The sequence below is a fragment of the Hyperoodon ampullatus genome (genome assembly GCF_949752795.1).
Source record: "Hyperoodon ampullatus genome assembly, chromosome: X".
NCBI classification, from domain to species: Eukaryota; Metazoa; Chordata; class Mammalia; order Artiodactyla; family Ziphiidae; genus Hyperoodon; species Hyperoodon ampullatus.
Genome location: NC_136913.1, coordinates 106,804,326 through 106,825,194, shown reverse-complemented (window position 1 = coordinate 106,825,194; position 20,869 = coordinate 106,804,326). Strand labels below are relative to the sequence as shown.

Sequence of the window (20,869 nt, the reverse complement as noted above, 5' to 3'; positions counted from 1 at the left end):
AACATTTAAATAATATAACAACAAAAGATCATAATACACAGGGCCAAATCACATCATATACATTCACTACACCCATCCTACCCCATCTTAGCCCCAAACCAAAGGGAAAAAGAAATAAAAACAAACAAAAAATCTAGTAGGAAAGGCAATACAAAGCTACTAATTAATAAACTGGAATTTATTTTATAAACACTAAACCCATTTCTCAAAAATTAAGACAAAGCTTTTCATCAGCACACCAGATTATTACAAATAAAGATAATTATTTATTACAAAACAACGTGACTCTTCGCATGACTAAAATGTAGTAAAATAGGTGGTGCCTTTTGAAATCTTAGAGTGAACTTTATACAGAAAAGGAATGTCTACATGTAGATACTGAGAACTATTTTGGGAAGGGGGAGGCAGAGATTTGGATCTGGCTATATTTTTGACCTTGCAAGTGATCATTCTTTGCACAGTTAGATGGGAAGGATCCAGGGCTTTTCATAGTGCAAACAAAGACAAACATTGGTAAGTCTTTAAAAATTGGATTAGAAGTTGGAGTGCTGAGTGATTTAAGAACCTGAAGCAACAGCATTTCTAAACAATTCTTAAAATAAACTTGATAGCCATATCAGCTTCATGCATTAAATTTCACAACTCATGGGGAGAAAAAAGGTCTTGCTTAACTCTAAACATATAAGTTTTAAAAGAGTTTTAATGAACTGAGGCTTCCAAAACTGGAAAAGCCTTATGTTAAAACAGTTCAGTCCTTGGCCAACAACTAGATTGAACTAACTACCTGACTTGGAGCTGACATGTCCTGGAAAACACATTTTTAAAACTTTAACACTTTTCTCCCCTTGTAATTTAAATTTAAAGCTTAAACTATACATGTAAAATTTAACTTAATGAATATATAACTAAACCTAAGTAGAAGAAAGTGCAAAGGTAAAGAACTGAGGATTTACATAGTAAAACAAAAACAGGGCAGTCATTATTTGATTTTAAAAATTCTCATTTAAATTTGCAGTGCTTTAAATGAATATCAAAGTAGTAATCAACAGAGGTTAAGAGACCATAATACTCTTTCTCTTAGAAAATACAGCAAAAATATAACTTTTAACAGTTCCACTTTCAAAACTTTTCTCTACAGTAAAATGCCTCACTCACCTCTACAACAGGTTGTTGTGAGAATCTTTGTCTGGGTGTTCTATGAAGCATTTTTAAACTTTCATTTTCTTTTTTAATATATACTGATTCTTATTCAAGTTTTATTTTCTCTTTAATATTCAAACAACTATTCTTCTTTTCTTGTCAATATTTTATAATTTCCAATAGGTTTTTAAGGATCTTGAGAGAACATTTATTTCAGAAGTATCTACTACTATTACTAGACAAGAAAACAAAAAACTTAGGTAAAGACTTGACATTTTGTCTTATATACATCTTAATCATCCTAAAGGTAAAAACTCACATGAAACTTTAAGATACAAGATGATATGAGAATCTCAACATGGAAAGCTGTCACTATAACTACGAGCAGTGTACAAACATGCTTCTACTTTTACCTACATAAGCTGACAGATGTTTAAAATACTGGGTTAACGAAGATCTTTTAGTAAAGTGACTTAGGCAGGCTTAAACTAGCAAGGATTAAGGATGAATCCTTACTAATTAATTGGAAGATCTGAGACATATTTTATATTTCATTTTACAAAATCAGGAGTATTTATTTTGAAACAAGAGAAGAAGACATGGTCTACCTGTCAGAAAACTACCACTCAGAAATATTTTTCATCCACAAAGCAGGAAAAACATATAAACATTTAAATTTCACATTGGCACCAAAAAGGTTAACTGCCCTGCCTTCTTGGATTAGAAAAACTGAAGCTGAGCAGTAAGTAGTTTTGCAGGCGTTTGAACATGCCTAAGCCTTTAAATCAGTAAAATACTTTCTAAAAATTCTGATTACAAAAGTAATACAGACTTATAAAAAATTCAAACAGAACAAAATAAAAAAAGTAGAAAGTGAAAGGTCCCTCCCTGTAAAGCCCCTCTGGGACCCATTCCCCCCTCCCCAAAGAAACCACATTTAACAGTTTGGTGCCTATCTTTCCAAATCTTCTGTTCTATACGTATATAAAACACACACATCTCACTTGGTTCATTCTATACACAGTGTTTTGCCACTTGATTTTACACTTAATATACCTTTGACATCTTTCCATGTCAGTACGTGTAGGCTAGATGGTATTCAATTATTAAATACCCTTTTAACAATGGCAAAATCATTTTAAAAATCATCCACCCAAGTACATGTGTATAATTTTAAAAGAAAATGGAGAAAATGCTAAAACACAAACATCTAAAGATAATCTCTATCTTTCTACCAGTGTAGAATAGTTCATTCCTTTTTCACACAAAACAAATTATGTGATTGGGGAGATTAACTCTAATCTGTACGTTTACAAAGAAGGCTCCATTTGTTAAGCCTATCTAAAAAGGATGAAAAAGTCAGTTGATTAATTCACTTACATTTAGAAATCTAAGTCAGTGTACTACAAATACATATTGTGATCAGTTATAATAATATGATGCTTCTTAGTCTAGGGTTTCAATTAAATAACAGTGAAAAAATAGGACAGATAATACAGCTAAAATCCTGAAAAATCCAGAAATTCAAATTTTAGATTGCTAACTATAACATCACAGTTTACATTTTTTTCCTACTTGGTAGCAAATGCTAATGGAATTCAATGCTGATTTCTTAAAGTTGGTTCACATCACACATTCAATCAGCGTAATAAGAATATAACACGCCTACTGTAGTTAGATTAAGACATAAAAATTTTTTGCTTGAAAGTAATGACTGTGTAGCACATGGGACATTTGTCCACTGCTTCCGCACACTGTTTACAAGTGACCAGATGTCCACAAGGAATAAAAACTACAGCAATATTTCTATCCATACAGATTTTGCAAAGCTTTTCCTCTTGCAGGAGCCTTAGCTGCTCTTCAGTACTAATCTCTGTACAAAGAGAAAAAAAAAGTGTTAATTTTAGACTTTCCTAGTTGTTTAAATTCACTGAAATAATGTGAACCCCTACTATGTGCCAGACACTAATCAAGTGTTGGGAGATAGGATGACTCACATATGGCATCTGCTCTTAAGTAGTTCACATGCTAGTGGGAGAGAAAGATGTGAGCTGAGGCTACGGAGGTAAGCACAAAGTGATAAGTTCTATAATAAAGTTACATACAAAGTGCTCTGGGACAAGACCACAGAACAAGTTCTTCTGTTCAGACTAGCTGGGGAAGGCTTCACGGGTTGGCGGCTGTTGGATGGGGGAGGGGGAAGTGGAAGAGTGACATTTAAAAATAGCAGTTTGCTAAGCAGAGAAGCAAGGCTTAGGTAAAAGAAGTAGCATATAGAAAAGGCATGGCTTATTCCAGAAATGGAGGGATGGATTTGAGGGCCACTTCTGAAGTGGGACAAGTAGGATTTGGTGACTGGATGTGAGGGATGAGGAAGAAAGGAAATAAAGTTGATTTCAAGATTTCTAGCATGGCTGACAAGGGGATGGTGATGCCAATAGGAAATATAAAAGGAGGTACAGGTTTGGGATTTTCAAGATTTTTTGAGGTGTTTGCACAGCATCCATATAAAAATGTCCAACAGGCAATCGGAGAGTCAAGTCTTGAGATCAGAAGAAGCCAGGGCTAAAGATAGAGATTTGGGTGTCATCAATACACAGGTGGCACTGAAGTTCTTGCTTAATTCAGCCTTTGTCAAACTAATTTTTGTGAAATGTTAACAAATATGCCATAGAAATGTTTCACTGTCATATAACTATAATGACAACAACATCAACAACAGCAGCAATTAACAGTAATATAGCACTTCTACTATGTGCTAGGCAGTATTCCAAATGCATTACTTATTATAACAACCTTTGTAATCACTGTATACCAGTGTATACCAAATTTAGCCTCACATGAGAATCACTTGGGGCATTTGTTTAACAATATATTCCTTGGCCCCATTCACTGAATCTAAAATAATGGGGTTGAGCACACTGCCATTTGGGAATCATGACTATCAAGTTCAGGGCAGTATAATAAAGCATATATGCCCTCTTAGAAGTTCAAAATGCATTTCCCTATTTAACTACAGAGTTCATTTTTCATGGCATCTCTTAACATTCTGGGGAACACTATTCTGAAAACAAGTTTGGGAAACAGTGGTCTAATTTTATTCAACAAATACTTACTGAACACTTAGCTAGGTTCTAGGCATTAGAGATAGAACAATTAACAAATATATAGACCCTGGGCTCCCAATCATTCATAGACAAGTAAGGAACACAAGCAGACAGGAAATTATAATACAATGTGATGATAAAAAGTAATTATAATGTGTCATGAAGAACACAGGAAGGGTGTGTGTCCGTGCACACACACAAAAAGGGGAGGCTTCCCAGAAAAAATTATACCTAAACTGGGTCCTAAAGGATGAGTAGGAGTAAAGTAGGAGAGGGAGACAGCTTTGGGGGACAGGAGCAATGGGAGAAGAGGGTTCTGGGCAGAGGAAATGACATAAGCAGGCTCCAAGGAGAGAGACAGAACCAGGCCTGCAAGTGCACAGGTAAGGCTTAGGAAGAGAATCTGAGGGGGAAATACCATGACATGAGGCTACAGAAGGTTAGCAGGAGCCTGATCATGAAGGATTTGGCAACCCATGTAAAGGAATTTGGACTTGACACCGAGGACCCCAGGAGCCAGTGAAGGGTTTTAACCTGGAAAAAGATATCAGAATTGCTTCAGAAAGGTTTTCTTGATTAGCGGTGGAGAACAGGATTATATAATCTTTTTTCTTAAAAGGCAACTTCCTGGGCATAATCAAAACTCAAACATGGAACATAGAGATAAGAAGATAAACTGCCTGCCCCCAAGAAGCTTGTCTAATGGGCAGGAGAGAAAAAAAAAAACAGTTCCAAAATGATGTTACAATTGCTTTAACAGCAGAGAGAGTAGAGGGAGCTGCAAACTCTGCTATGGGTATTGGAGAAAACTTCAAAGAAGTGACCTTTGAGCTGAGCCTTGAAGGATGAGTTCAAGAAATGGATTTAAGGAACTGGGGGTGGAGTGGGGCATCAGATGAGGTATACAAACAGGAAAAAGGCATTCGGGGCATAGGAAACAACAGAAGCAAAGGGATGGCATTATAAACTGATTTATATTATATGGAAGCATCTGACCAAAAAAGTCAGAATAAAGTATATATTCATGCCATCACCAAGACTGTGGTAACCAGTGCAAGCTAGCCTGCCAGAGGAATATGGAAAAGTAGAGTGACTTGGTGAAGGGAAAGCACTTGAGATAACAGGCTTTCTGCTGCCGTCCACAAGCAGAGGGACTCGGAGATCATGCAGAAGCAGAAAAAGGCAAATAAGAACGAAGAACCCAAGTAACTTCATGTCCAATCCTCTTGCACTTCTCCTGTGTGCCTAGAGCTAGTCCCACCATGCTAGAGTTTCCTCCTGTAGTGCTCACAGGTCCCAGCACGGCATTCCCTTTGCCCTGAGTCTACAGCAGGTCTCTTTTGTGCTTCCTTCCCTTCAGGTAGTCTCTTTACACCTGGGCCAGTCCTGGGGGTATGGGGACTACCCCTTCCCAGCGTTTTTAAAAAAGTAGCTTTGTAATTCCAAGAAAAATCAAAAAAAGGAAGACAATTAAGTAATTTACACGTTACTTTTGGATGTAATGCCACAATGAATAAAAAAGGACACTGGATCAGATACCTCCAGTAGTCAAATTTACAGAGACAGAAAGCAGAATGGTGGTTGCCAGGGGAGGGGGAAATGGGAGTTGTTGTTTAATAGGTAAAGAGTTTCAGTTTTGTAGATGAAAAGAGTTCTGGAGATTGACTGCACTACAGTGTGAATGTACTTAAAACTACTGAACTCTACACTTAAAAATGGTTCAGAAGGTAAATTTTATGTGTATTTACCACAACTGTTTTGTTTTTGGCTGCGCCGCGTGGCTTGCTGGATCTTACTTCCCTGACCAGGGATGGGACCCAGGCCCTCAGCAGCGAAAGGGCCAAGTCTAACCACTGGACCACCAGGGAATTCCCCACAATTTTTTAAAAAGTAAAGAAAAAAAAAAAACAGGAACACCGGACCAGAAGTCAGGAAACCTGAATTTTACTCCCAACTATCTGAGTGACCTTGAGTAACAACATATCTGCACTTCAGTTTTCTCTGAAGTAATGAAAATTTTATATGATCTTTAAGGTTCCTTTCATTCCGATTGTTTGTGATTCCATGTTTGCAGACCACAATGGATGAAATGTCATGCCTACCAAACACAGATATCATGAACTCCACTTTTCCTACCTTATTTCAGGCTTGCATACAGACACTTACTTGAGATGGTGATAGTCTGGGCATTCTTTCCAGACTAATAGTTTACCTCTGGCAATTACTTCACTCTAGCCTTTAGAGTAACTATTGGGTTCTTTCCTTTCCTGAGGTACCTTTCCCCTTCTACTTCCTACAAGGCCCCCTTCTAGGTCGGGAGGTTCTGGCACATAGCAATAAAGGCAACAGCTAGATAATCTTTGATGTTATTTGCTAATATTTTTACTACATTATTTTAAACCACTTCTAGAATAAACTGATGTTGTTAATGTTCCTATCAGAGCAGATTCAAGTGGAAAGACAGACTGATAAGAAATGTGTATGGGTTATTTGATTTTTACATTATGTTCTGTAATATACACATAAGGATTAAAGCAAGTGCCTTAGCACACACATGAAATAAAGGGCTTTATATCATACTATGTTGTTTTTAAAAAGAAAGAAAAAAAGATACTAATTTGGTACTATCTTTAGAAGACTGGGGTATTCTTTGTCACAGAGCCAATGGGATAAAAACTAGTATTGAATCTAGGATTTCTCAATGAGTAATAATAACATTGTACTTTTTTCTAATAACTTCCATCTGCTTTACTTCAATTAGGCCCACCCTCTATTTTGTATAGAATTAAAAGATTCTTAGTGCCAGTCTTTCCTCATCAGCTTTTGGGAAGAGAAATAGACAGCAGTCCTCCATGAGAAGACAGCCTGTAACAATTACTTGCCTCTCAATTTTGTGAGACTAAGGAGAGATCATGTGATGAATTTTAACCCGTGCCCCTGAGAGCTGGCATTTGTTTAGGCCCTCCTTCCCACACTACCCTGGCTTGCAGTCTCAGCAATGAGAACCCCCCACCAACTCCCGTTGGATAGAGGACAAACATGCCCCAATACACTCTGTCCCTTGTTCTCTTCCTACTGCAACCCACTAAATCTTTCTGTTGTAAACACCTTCAGGTATAAAAACTAACACCTTATTGTCAAACTTAATTAAGCTTGAGTTGTGGTTAAGGGGAGAATGGCACAATCACTTGTATCACGAAGTAAATGGTTTGTTTCACCATCACCAAGACACGTGGAGCTATTATAGGTTTAAAATACATGCATCTTTAAGGAAAAGATGCTTTCTTTACATCAACTAATGTAATTTAAAACATCATTAATATTATACTGTTTTATGACTTATGTAATTATCTGAATAATGTTTCAAAAGCATCTGAAATAACCTAAAGATCAAAAGGGTCTTTAAGGTTAAAAAAAAAAGTGAACTTTTAGGTTCATTAGCCCTTGGAGAGTTCTTATCTTTTGATATAGGTGGTCAAAAGCTTAGAGAACGATTATAATAAAGTACCCCAAGAATGTATTCAGTTTGATACCTTTTCTTTAACCTCCAATGTTGTTGGCAAGCTCTAGAGTAGCTGTCATCCTTAAAGGAGAAACTTGTATTTTTTATCTTTCTTTTTCCTAAAAGGAGGTTATATACTTCTCTTCTACATTATTTAATACACTTTCTATACATGATTCATAGTATTAAGATGCCATTAATTCAAGCTCTATTAAGCAATATGACCCCTTTATATATTTATATCATATGAAATGTTGCAGAACACTCTAAATCCAAAGAGTTTCAACTACAAAACTTATAGTCTACACACAATGATAAAAGTTAGTCTTTGTTGTTCTTTATCTAAAATAGAGCATAAACTCACACTTTTAAAATGAATGGATCACTGGATCTTATTTGGACCCTGAGTAGAACAAATGAACTGTAAATACATTTTAAGACAATGAGGAAAATTAAAACCAACTGAATTTCAGATGATATGGAGTTACTGTTAATTTTGTTAAATGTGACAACAGTATGTTATGGGCTAAATGTCTGTCTCTCCAAAATTCATACATTGAACCCCTAACCCACTGTGTGATGGTACTTGGAGGTGGGGCCTTTGGGAGGTAATTAGGTTTAGATGAGGTAATGAGGATGGGACTCCATGATGGGATCAAGGTCCTTATAAGAAGAGGAACAGAAAGCAGAGTGCTCTCTCTCTTGGCCATGTGAGGACTTAGAGAAGGCAGCCATCAGCAAGCCTGGAAGAGAGTCTTCACCAGGAACCAAATCTGCCTGCACCTTGGTCTTGCACTTCCCAGGCTCCAGAACTATGAGAAACAAATGTCTGTTGTTTAAGCCACCCAGTTTACAGTACTGTTATAACAAGTCTGAGCAGATTAACACACAGTATTAAGGTGATGTTAAAAGAAGTCCCCATCTGTTAGATATTTATTGAAGCATTTATAGGTAAATGATATTTATAGGTAAATGATGTCTGGGATTTACTCTGAAATACTACAGCAAAGAAAAAAAGGTGGGGGAAGAAGTGAAACAAGATTGGAAAAGTGTTGATAATTATTGAAGATGGTCGATGCGTACATGAGGGTTCATCATACTATTCTCTCCACTTTTGAGTATGTTTGACAGTTTTCATAATAAAAAGTTTTAAAAAACATTTATCCTAAGGGGAATATGAGAGGAGGGAAATGAATGGGCCACAAAGTCATGTAAGATACTATCCATAATGAAGTGATGTTAGGTGTGTCTTGCTTTTTAAAAACAGGCATGCGTACCTTTCTGTAATGAAGTCTGACCTGATTCATCTTGTGTATTGTCTTTCTGAGCACTCACTAGATCTGTAACCAGAACCTCAAGTGATTTATAGTTGCTCCCAGATGTCTGAATTTTTTCCTCCATTATTTTCTTAATGTCCTTGAAACTGAATCCCATTCGTATAGCTTCTTGTACCATAGGATTTTGGAATATGGTATCATCTGAAATGAAAATTGGTGAGGAAAAGGATCATAGAGTTTAATTATTTTCATGAACATAACTCAACAGCAAAGTATAATTAAAAAGAAAAATTTAAGCAACAAGCAAAATATCAAAACCAGGGACTCCCCTGGTGGTCTAGCAGCTAAGACTCTGCGCTCCCAATGCAGGGAGCCCAGGTTTGATCCCTGGTCAGGGAACTAGACCTCACATGCCGCAACTAAAAAAAAAAAAAAAAAAGGATCCCAAGTGCCGCAACTAAGACCCAATGCAGCCAAATAAATAAACAACAACAACAAATCAAAACCAAACCACCAAACCAAAGTTGCTTTGGGAAGAGGATTTAGAAATACCTGGGCATTGAAGAATCACTTTCAGAATCTTACAACAGTTGAAAATGCAATGAGTATGTATTTTGTAGCATTATGAATTGAGATTAGGTGCTTTAAAGACTACATGAACAGTGCAAGATAAGGTAAAACAGATAAGAAAAGGGTTAAGTGCTTCAAAAATCTGAAAAGCGTGGATGTCTTTAGTGAATCACCAGCAATTATTTTGAAAAAATCATGGGAAATAGAGGAAGACGCAGTCTGTGACCTTGAATGTATCACTTTCCTATCTCTCTGACTTAGTTTCTGCAGCTGGGGGTGGGTGTGGACTAGATAAGGCAAGAAAGCAAATAGAGTCACTTTAATGACACTCAAAGTAGGAATACAGATTGTGTAGTGATGTGCTAAAAGAGGAGACTTCTCCTGACTCATCAATTCCACTCTTCACGCCGCACAGTTTGCAGGATCTTAGTTCCCGACCAGGGACTGAACCTGGGCCCTGGCAGTGAAAGCGCCGAGTCCTGACCACTGGACGGCCAGGAACTTCCCCACTCTTGGGTATTAAAAATGAGTACATATATCCACCAAAGACATACACAAGAATATTCACAGCAGTGTTATTTATAACAGGCCCAAACTGGAAACAGCTCAAATGCCCATCATCAGGTGAATGGATAAGTAAGTTCTGGTATATTCAAATATTACACAGCAAGAAAGAAAAATGAACTACTGCCACAGACAACATGGATCAATCACATAGATATGATAAACAAAACATCATCATAATGATGAACCAGAGACAAAAGAGTGCATACTGTATGATTACATTTTTAAGATGTTCAAATCTAATCTATGGTAATAGAAGTCAGAATATAACTTGAGGGTGGATATTGATTGGGAAGGGGCCTGAAGGAGCTTTCCAGGGTGGTGGAAATGTTCTATATCTTGATCTGGGTGATGGTTAGATGGACCTCTACCTCATACCATATACAAAAATGAACTCAAAATGGATGAAACACCTGAATGTAAGAGCTAAAACCATAAAACTCTCAGAAGAAAACACAGGTGACCTTGGATTAGGCAATGATTTCTTAGATATGACACCAAAAGTATAAGCAACAAAAAACAGACAAATTGAACTTCATCAAAATTAAGAAGTAATATGCTTCAAAGGACACCAACAAGAAAGTGAAAAGACAACCCACAGAATGGGAGAAAATATTTGCAAATCATATATTTGACAAGGGACTTATATGTATAATGTATAAAGAACTAAAATATATAAAGAACTATTACAACTCCATAATAAAAAAAAAGTAACCCAACTAAAAAACGGGCAAAGGAGATGAACAGACATTTCTCCAAAGAAGACATACAAATGGCCCATAAGCACATAAAAAAATGCCCAACATCATTAGCTATCAGGGAAATGCAAATCAAAACCACAATGAGACATGCTTCACACCCACTAGGAGAGCTGTAATAAGGAGACAGACAACAAGTGTTAACAAGGATGTGGAAAAACTAACTGAAACCCTCATACACTGATGGTGGGAATATAAAATGGTGCAGCCACTTTGGAAAACCATCTGGCAGTTTATCAAAAGTTTAAACATAGAGTTACCACATGACCCAGAAACTCCACCCCTAAACATATATCCAAGAGAACTAAAAACATATGCCCACACAAAAACTTGAACACAACCGTTCATAGCAGCATCAGCATCATTCATAATAGCCAAAGAGTGGAAACACCCCAAATGTCCACTGACTAATGAATGGATAAACAAAATGTGGTATTATCCATATAAAGGAATATTTTCCACCATAAAAAATAATGAAGTACTCATATATGATAAGGGTTGAACTTATATGACTGGATGAACCTTGAAACCACACATTATCACTCCATTTATATGATACGTCCAGAATAGAAACATAGAAACAGAAGTAGATAAGTGGTTGTTTGTGCTTGGGGGTCGAGGGGCCGCAATGGTGAACGACTGCTAAGGAGTATGGGGTTTCTTTCTGGGGTTATGATAATGTTTTGCAATTAAATAGTAATTATGGTTGTACAACCCTGTGAATATACCAAAACCCACTAAAGTGTATACTTTATATGGGTGCAATTTTTGCTGTATGAATTATATCTTCATTTAAAAACACTAATCCTAAACCAGAGCAAGAGTCTCACTAGGCATAAAAGGAAGAGTATGCAGTATAAGGATGATTATTATCAAGAAATGTTATAGAATCTTTGTTTCTGGATAATTTCAAAAATACTGGCTGGAATAAATGATTTCTTAAACTGTATCATTTATGCACATTACAAAACCTTAATCAAATAGTATCAAATTGGCTCTCCTTCTCTAGCATACGTATGAATATATATAGTATTCTCTTGCCTTCTAATCCTTAAGATACTAAATAGATGATGTTATGAGTATAGGGAGTGGGGAATCACCAGACATATTCTAAATTAAACTTTACTATTTTTGAAACATGATGCCTAGGTTGAGAATGAGATCTGTAGTGTGATATAGGATTCAGAAGACCTTATTTACAGTCCTAGTTCCACTAATGCTTTGTAATGTAACCGTGGGCAGGTCACTTAACCTCTCTGTTTCTTCATCTGAAAAGTGGGATAACAATATCTTCTTTGTTTCACATAATATCTTTCTGTGCACACTTTAGTTTTTAAAGATGCCTATCATGAGTAAATAATCTTTGTGATAAAAATCCTCTACCTCTCTAAAAGGTAATAGGAGGTAAACAAACCAAACCATACTCCTTTGTGAAGAAGCTGGGGAAGGCAAAAAGATGGCATGGAATAAGGAAGCAGGAAGGTTAGGGCTGATCATAGTGATGGCACATTAGTAGAGCACTGGATGCACAATCCTGGCTAACTAAAGAAACCCCATTGACAAAAATACACAACGCTTTTTGTGATTTTAACAGAAATAACAATGGAGAGCCTACAGCTGTTCCTCTCGAACTTGGAAAAACTGTCCAACCTCTGAACCAATGTTCCCAGTATATAAATATCCAACTTAAATTTACAGGCACTTCATTAATTCTTAAGTCTATAGCAATCTCATCTAAAAGATATATACCTTGAAAGAATCAGTTTACCTTTCCACCTTATAAGTAACAAGTATAATAAATTGGCAATGAAATTAAAGTATTTATTTTAATAAGAATATTTACCAATTCTTTTAGTTAATGATGGTGTTTTTTCAGCAGTTCTCGTCTAAAATAGAAATATGAATTATAAGTTAGAATTCCTTTTGGTAGAAGACAATTACTTCAATTTGAGAAGTTATGTTAATCATGAGTTTATAAATTAGCTTTATTCCAGTTCAACATATGAATATTCACAAGAGGCATATAGCCTGATGAAGCTAGAAGTTAAAAGATCATCTAACCCAATCCATTCACTTTACAGACAAGAAGCTGAGGCTCAGGGAGATTAAACAACTTGATTGAGGCAATACAGTTCATGGGAGGGCCATAATGGCAACTCTTGTGTCTCATTCGAGTCCAGGGCTCTTTCCACAAAGTACTGATGCCTTGGCCACCCCAGGTCACACTATCAATATGGATACCTTTTTGAGATTTTAAATATTGTCTGTGAAAAGTTAAAGACTAGTAGTACAAAACACATTATACAATTCTAATTTCAGAAGGCTGAGGGATTCAAGTGTTTTAGTTCTTCAAGCCCATTTTCGCCTACAGTGATACTTAAATCAGTTCATCCTGATACCCTTTTCACAAATTTGCTTTAGCTTAAGAAAAACGAGCACTCTTCAAGATCTCCCCTTTAAGCTCACCATACATTACTGTTTTACGTTAAAAATTTTTATTTTATATTGGAGTATAGTTGATTTACAATGTTGTGTTAGTTTCAGGTGTACAGCAAGGTGATTCAGTTATACATATACATATATCTATTCTTTTTCAAATTCTTTCCCCATTTAGCTTATTACAGAATATTGAGCAGAGTTCCCTGTGCTATACAGTAGGTCCTTGTTGGTTATCTATTTTACTTATTTTAATAAATTTATTTATTTTTGGCTGTGTTGGGTCTTCATTGCTGTGTGCAGGCTTGCTCTAGTTGGCGGCGAGCTGGGGCTACTCTTCATTGGGGTGCGTGGGCTTCTCATTGCAGTGGCTTCTCTTTGTTGCAGAGCACAGGCTCTAGGGGCGTGGGCTTCAGTAGTTGTGGCACAAGGGCTCAGTAGTTGTGGTACAAGGGCTCAGTAGTTTTGGCACGCAGGCTCAGTAGTTGTGGCTCACGGGCTCTAGAGCACAGGCTCAGTAGTTGTTGCGCACGGGCTTAGTTGCTCCACGGCATGTGGGATCTTCCCAGACCAGGGCTCGAACCCATGTCCCCTGCACTGGCAGGCGGATTCTTAACCACTGCACCACCAGGGAAGTCCCAGTTATCTATTTTAAATATAGTAGTTTGTATATGTTAAACCCAAACTCCTAATTTATCCCCCTCCCCACCTTTTCCCTTTGGTAACCATAAGTTTGTTTTCTGAGTCTGTGAGTCTGTTTCTGTTTTGTTAAATAAGTTCATTTGTATCATTTTTGCTCACTGACTTCCTTTTGGTCACACATACCTTCTTTTGGTGTCTTAACACCTCCATCAAGCCTTCTGCCCTGGGGGCGATTCTGTTTCTTCAGGTGATTTTGCATAACTCTCTTCTGAACCATTATATTTTGTTTAGCGGTGTAGCAGAGTTATATTTTTTAACAACTACTTTTTAAAGACTGTTTAGGTACACAGTAAAATTGAGGGGAAGATACAGAGATTTCCCATGTACCCCTTGCCCCAACACATGCGTTCCCTCCCTCATTATCAACATCCTTCCCAGAGTGGCACACTTGTTAAAATCAGTGAACCTACACTGATACGTCATAATCACCCAAAGTCTACAGTTTACATTAGGGTTCACCCTTGTTGTTTTACATTCTATCACCATACATTATTAATCTAAAATACTACACTGTGAATTTTATACCAAGAAATCATTGCAAAACAAATTATGTAATATCTGAAAATATATATTCTACAATATGTGACTTACCAGAGACTCCTCAATTGAATGGGTTAAATGAATATTGTTTATGTATTCTTGTCCCTTCTCTTCTAACAGATATCTACACCTAAACAAATAAAAGGTTAAACTTTAGTAGCTCATAAATTAGTAAAGTATAATTAAAGATATAACCTCCATCATCTTAATTAACTTGCTTTTTGATATTTCTAAGGAGCCACAAAATAAAATGTTACTCAATTCCCTATTAAACTATCATTTTAAGGTTAAAAAAATGTTCCCTTTGTTATCCTAATATGCTAATGTCAGTAGAGCAAAAATATCAACTTGAGAACTTTCAGCTTTTACACAAGTTATTAAATTAGCACCTTGACATTTAAAAACAAGTTTTAAGTAATCTTAATGAGTTTTATTTAGAGATTAACCAATTGTACATTTTAAAGGAATTCTTTAGGCTTTCAGCCTTTCCTTTTAAGGCTGTTTAAGGTTAAGATTTATTTTCAAATGATCATTCTGAAGTTTTAAGTTGTACTATTTTGTAGGCCAAAAATCCACATCACTGTACACTGTACACATCTGTGTACTTTATTTTAAAGAGGCAACATGGCAAAGAGACGTTTAGAATATGTCATCATTCTAAGATGCCACTGAGTGTAAGCAGCATGCTTATATTATGTACTACCACTGCCAGTTAAATTATGACCCACCACCAGATGTGTCCTGATTTCAGAGATCTGAAAACATGACCAACTGTGTGCCTTAGAATCAGCGAGATTCAGTAATATTTGTTAGAGGGCGTGATGGATTCTTAAGGAATCTCCTTGGCAACGTGGGCTCTCATGCCCATCATTAAAGAGCCTACTTCCCGCAGTGGATAAGAATCTGCCTGCAATGCAGGGGACACGGGTTCGACCCCTGGTCCAGGAAGATCCCACATGCCGCAGAGCAACTAAGCCCGTGCGCCACAACTGAGCCTGCGTGCTGCAACTACCGCAATGAGAAGCCTGCGCACCACAATGAAGAGTAGCCCCCGCTCACCACAACTACAGAAAGCCGCACAGCAACAAAGACCAACAAGGACAAAAAATTTTTTTAAATTTAAAAAATAAAAAAAATAAAGAGCCTACTTCCAACAACAACAAAAGCATACATTCCTTCTTTTTAAAAAAAGTAATTAATTAATTAATTTGGCTGCGTTGGGTCATCGTTACTGCACGGGGGCTTTCTCTAGTTGCGGCGAGCAGGTGCTACTCTTCGTTGTGGTGCGCGGGCTTCTCATTGCAGTGGCTTCTCTTGTTGCAGAGCATGGGCTCTAGGTGCATGGGCTTTAGTAGTTGTGGCTCACAGGCTCAGTAGTTGTGGCACATGGGCTTAGTTGCTCTGCGGCATGCGGGATCTTTCCGGACCAGGGCTCAAACCTGTGTCCCCTGCTTTGGCAGGTGGATTCTTAACCACTGCGCCACCAGGGAAGTCCCATACATTCCTAATTTGGTGTTTAGAAATAGAATCATCTGAACGTCATAGATGTGATACATAAGTAATAAATGGTTTGGTCACTGGAGAAGGCTTAGGTGTTTTTTTTAAATGTATATAAAGTAGGTGACCCCATTTTTATAAACCTGGTGTGAATTTCAAATTTCAATTGGTGAAGGCAAAAATAGCTGACGTGAAAAGTTATTCAAGTCTTCCCACTGCTTATGTACTGTCCAACTTTGCCTGTCACTGAAGGAACATTTAAATACCTTACCCTGGATACCACCTAGCATGTTGTTCCCAAGGGTCTTCACTGGGCTTCCAATTAGTTAGCCCTCCTCCACAGTGAAAGCACTTTACTTTATCACCTTCACCTAAGAAACACACAAGTAAAAATACATGTATTTGGGCAATTACAAGCTTACCCCAAAATATCCTTTTAAATACTATAAAATTAAGCATTTCTAAATTACATGAAAGTCTCATAGCTTAAAGAAGATATCTGAATTCACATCTAAGTAACAGATAAGATCATTTGAGAAGGAAATACACACTAAATTCACTGATTCAATTTGAGGTATTTTACAGAAGACAAAAATAAAATTTCCCAATTTTTATGTGAAAAATCACAATTGTTTTAACATATGTCATTTGGGGCCATCAATGCTACATTTACTTTTTCAAACTGTGAAACTTTAACAATAAAGTTCAGTATAATGAAATTATAGGATAAGTTTCTCTAAGGTTATAGCTATATGACACTAAACAAACTTTCAAGATTGCTATATGATACTAAGTAAATAAAATATTGAAATAACTTGTATTTTGTATTTTGGCACTATTCAATCTTAAAGTAACTGGGTCAGATATATAACGGTATAATTTTTCTGAATATTCCTGGAAGCCATCACACTAATGGCCCTTCCTTCCCTACTGACATGTCTACAGCAGTCCACTTGAAAAGTGCTCATTTTAAGCAATAAGGCATCTTTCGAATATACAGGGCGGCTTTCAAATATATAGTCTATGTACAAAAGGCAGGTATCAATTTTAACATCAGCCAAGGTAAACTCCCTAATGTTAACTCTTCTTATAGGGTTGTTATGAGGCATAGAGAAAATGCATGTAATATACGTATTGAGCACATACAGTAGGTGTGCAATAAATTATAGTTAGTATTACTATCAGACCTACTCTTCTATCAGGGATATCTATCATCTTTTGCATGTCATTCTTCTCCAAAACACAATTACATAAAGATAAATATGACTCATAATACGGTAATCTTTTCCATGTAAATTCAGTGGTTATATTACAGATTCAACATAAGGGTTCACAGAATAATACTAATATAAATAACGATGTCAGCCTACACCTAAATATTTACCAGTTCAGGGGGCAAATGGCATCTATCTACTTTTTAGGAGCCCTGGGATAGTTGGAAAGTTATTTATTAGCCTAATTTTATAGTAAAGTTTACCTAAAGCATAAAATCCAGCTCTTGCAAGCTGCTCCTTGTTAACTGAGTATATCCATGTCCCAAATGTAATGATCCGTGCTTCGTAATCTGCCATGGCTGGATTTCTTGGAGGATTTGTTGAATTTGGGAAATTCCTATCGGAACTCACGACATCAGATTCACTTTGAATATTAAAATTCCGGCCCAATACAAAGAAGCAATTAGGAAAGTGTCGCCTGTGTTCTGACCATGCACGATCACAAGGTTCCCAATTTTTCAGTTTCCCGCCACAACAAAAGCATTGTACTTGATCATCAATACCCGTGTAGTAGAGTCCAGCACTAGCTAACTCTCTTGGGGTTAAGTGGGCATAGTCTGGCCAGTTCTGAAATGACTTTAATCTAGCTTCTTCACTACACATGGCAGGGTTCCTTGGGTATATGGTGTCTGATAAATCTACAACCTGTCCAGTTCTCAAAAGATAGTCTGCATGAGTCTCAGATGGCCTTTCTAAAACAAAATGATTTCTGTTTCCCAGACAGTTTTCAGCTTTGTACTGACCATTTTGGACACCAGGATTTGTAGGCTGTGCAGCATTACTTTCGAAATAAAAGCCATTGATAAATCTGCAATTTGGGGATACTTTTCTGTGTCTTCCAACTGCTGAGTCTCCATACTGCCATCTATCTACTGCTGCATGACAACTAAAGCACCGCACGGTGTCTCCTTCACCAGTGTATAGAAAACCAGCTCGTGCTAGTGTTGATGCTGAAACAGGACTACTACTTGGAAAATTAGCAAAAGTTTTCAATCTATTAAACTCTTCTACAAATTCTTCATCCTTACTGATGTCTGCAGGTACACAAGTTTTAGATCCTTCAAAACTGTTAAAAGTCATCTTCTCTTGAAAATAGGACTTGTCCACCTTTTCTAAAAAGAGAACATTACATTAGGAAATCCAAAAATGTCAAACACAAGCAATATACTTTTGATATTAGGCGTTAACAAATTACCCACTGATGACACAATATTTAAGAAACATTCTAATTCTAAATACTAGAATTCTACATTACCACATGATTCAGGTTATAAAGTAAAAACTAGCAGTTTTGTTTTCTCTTTTAGAGGAAAGTAATATTTAAGCAGGTAGATCAGAACTATTCATTTTAAGTGCCTATTTTACATAAATATGAAAACTATGTGATGCAGAATATATTAAAATTATTAACCATGTAAAATCATTAATTAGGAAAAACATGAAAGAAGCATAAAATATGCAGATTCTTGAAGTCTATGCATAATTGTTATAATGGATCATTGTATATTCAAGGCATCTAAGTTCAGTTTTTTTTTTTTTTTTTTTGCGGTATGCGGGCCTCTCACTGTTGTGGCCTCTCCCGTTGCGGAGCACAGGCTCCGGACGTGCAGGCTCAGCGGCCATGGCTCACGGGCCCAGCCGCTCCGTGGCATGTGGGATCTTCCCGGACCGGGGCACGAACCCGTGTCCCCTGCATCGGCAGGCAGACTCACAACCACTGCGCCACCAGGGAAGCCCTAAGTTCAGTTTTTACAATTAAAAAAAAGAATGTTCAGAATGTCAATGAATTTTTAATATTTCTTTATTGATTAGCAAAAGATAAGTTTTATTCACAATGTTGGTTCCAATGTATTCTTTAAGAGAATCAAATGTTTATGATTTTCACGTATAAACAGAGTCCATTTTTGTTAGAATTGGATCATTTCAAATGTATATAATACTGCCCTCTAGAGGGTGGCACAGGAAAAATACTAAGTACTTGTAGACCTTAACTGCAGTTACTTTTGCTATCAACTGCCCACGGTCAAGAAACAAACTGTTCAAATGGAAGAGAAGTACTATTGCAGCCTCATTAGAGCTGCCAAATTACAGCTGTGTAATATTTAACCAAGATAAAATACTAAAAGGAACTGGTTGGATTATGAGAAGAGTGGCCAAGATAATTTATCCTCCAAACCTGAACTCTTTTGAAAGTGAAAAATGATGCTACTAATAATTACATTGGGACAAGAGGCACAAATAAGGGTTGCCCCAGGCAAACCTGGTTCTCTAGAACCTCACACTGTTCCTGACACTGTGCTCAGTACATGCTTGCCAAATGCAAAATAAAAGAATGGTCACAATGACTCTGTCTCTACTTCATATGTATAGTAACTGATTTCTTAGGAAGAATTAGCAGCTCTTTGGGCATTATGTTGGCACAATATGTCTTGGAACATCATGTCTCTTGGAGTTAATGTTCAACAAAAGGCTTCTGTCTTGCAGGCTGGCAATGGACTTCAGTCTTTCCTGGACCCAATTTACAATGGTATTAATTCATATACACCTCAAGAGCTGAGTTATATCTGCATACAACAATTTTTGGAAGACAGTCTCCATGATTTTTGATTATTGTTTCCCAGATGTCTGAAAACATTCCAACACTAGCTTCAAGACTCTTTGTTGAATCAGCATAAGGTAGATGACAAAAACCAAGATTCAAAGAAACCAAGGCTGGCTGATAGGCTAATGAGATAAAATAGGGATATGTGTAAAGTCTTATATTCTGACTTTAAAAATCTGTGGTACAACTAAAGGAAGATGGGATATTGGTTTGGAAAGAAGTCATGTGAAGAGAAACCTCCAGATTAAAATCTTGGGATTTGAGTTAATTACAAACTCATCATGAGCCAACATTACATGGCAGCTAAAAAACTTGAAGTAACTTCAGTCTGCATTAACGTACAGGTGTGCAAAATCCAGATTCAATTCTGCTACATACTGAGTATTATTTCTAATTCTGAACACATTTTAGAAGGGACATTAACAAAGTCCATTCCATAGAGAGCAATCAGGATGATGAAAATGGTATCCTATGAAGAATAGTTGGAAGAGTCAAGTATTTATCTCAAAGGGAAAAGAAAATTGTAGGGAGAGGGGTGTAGAGGATAGAATAACTATCTAAAAGGCAGTCATGTAGAAAAGGGATCCAAATTCTGTTTAGCTTGAGGGGCAGAATTAAAGTTAATGAATATAATTAAAGCCAGCAGACTTTAACCCAATACAGGGATGAACAGCTACAACAATCAATATCAGTATAAAATGGATTGGGTTGTCTTGTAGCTTATGAATTCCTCTCATCACTGGAAGGGACTTTGGCATGGACTAGGAGACAGGATTAAACATTTCTAAGTCTATAATTATCCTGAAGAATAAATGCTGAATATAATCTAAAACATATGAAAGTTACCTTCTCTGAGGTGGTTACGTTTTGTATCTCAGGTCAATCAAAATAGAAGTGTAA

At 36.8% G+C, this 20,869-nt stretch overlaps 1 protein-coding gene across 1 annotated transcript; it reads right to left on the bottom strand.

Moving 5' to 3' along the window:
* Positions 1-2,819: 2,819 nt before the first annotated feature.
* On the bottom strand, positions 2,820-18,447 carry XIAP (X-linked inhibitor of apoptosis; the record flags this gene model as incomplete). The annotated part of the gene is made up of 6 exons (XM_079727598.1): positions 2,820-3,013; positions 9,027-9,227; positions 12,762-12,804; positions 14,648-14,726; positions 16,365-16,464; positions 17,571-18,447. 6 exons carry the CDS (start codon positions 18,445-18,447, stop codon positions 2,820-2,822), a joined length of 1,494 nt encoding a protein of 497 aa, XP_079583724.1.
* Positions 18,448-20,869: the final 2,422 nt, after the last annotated feature.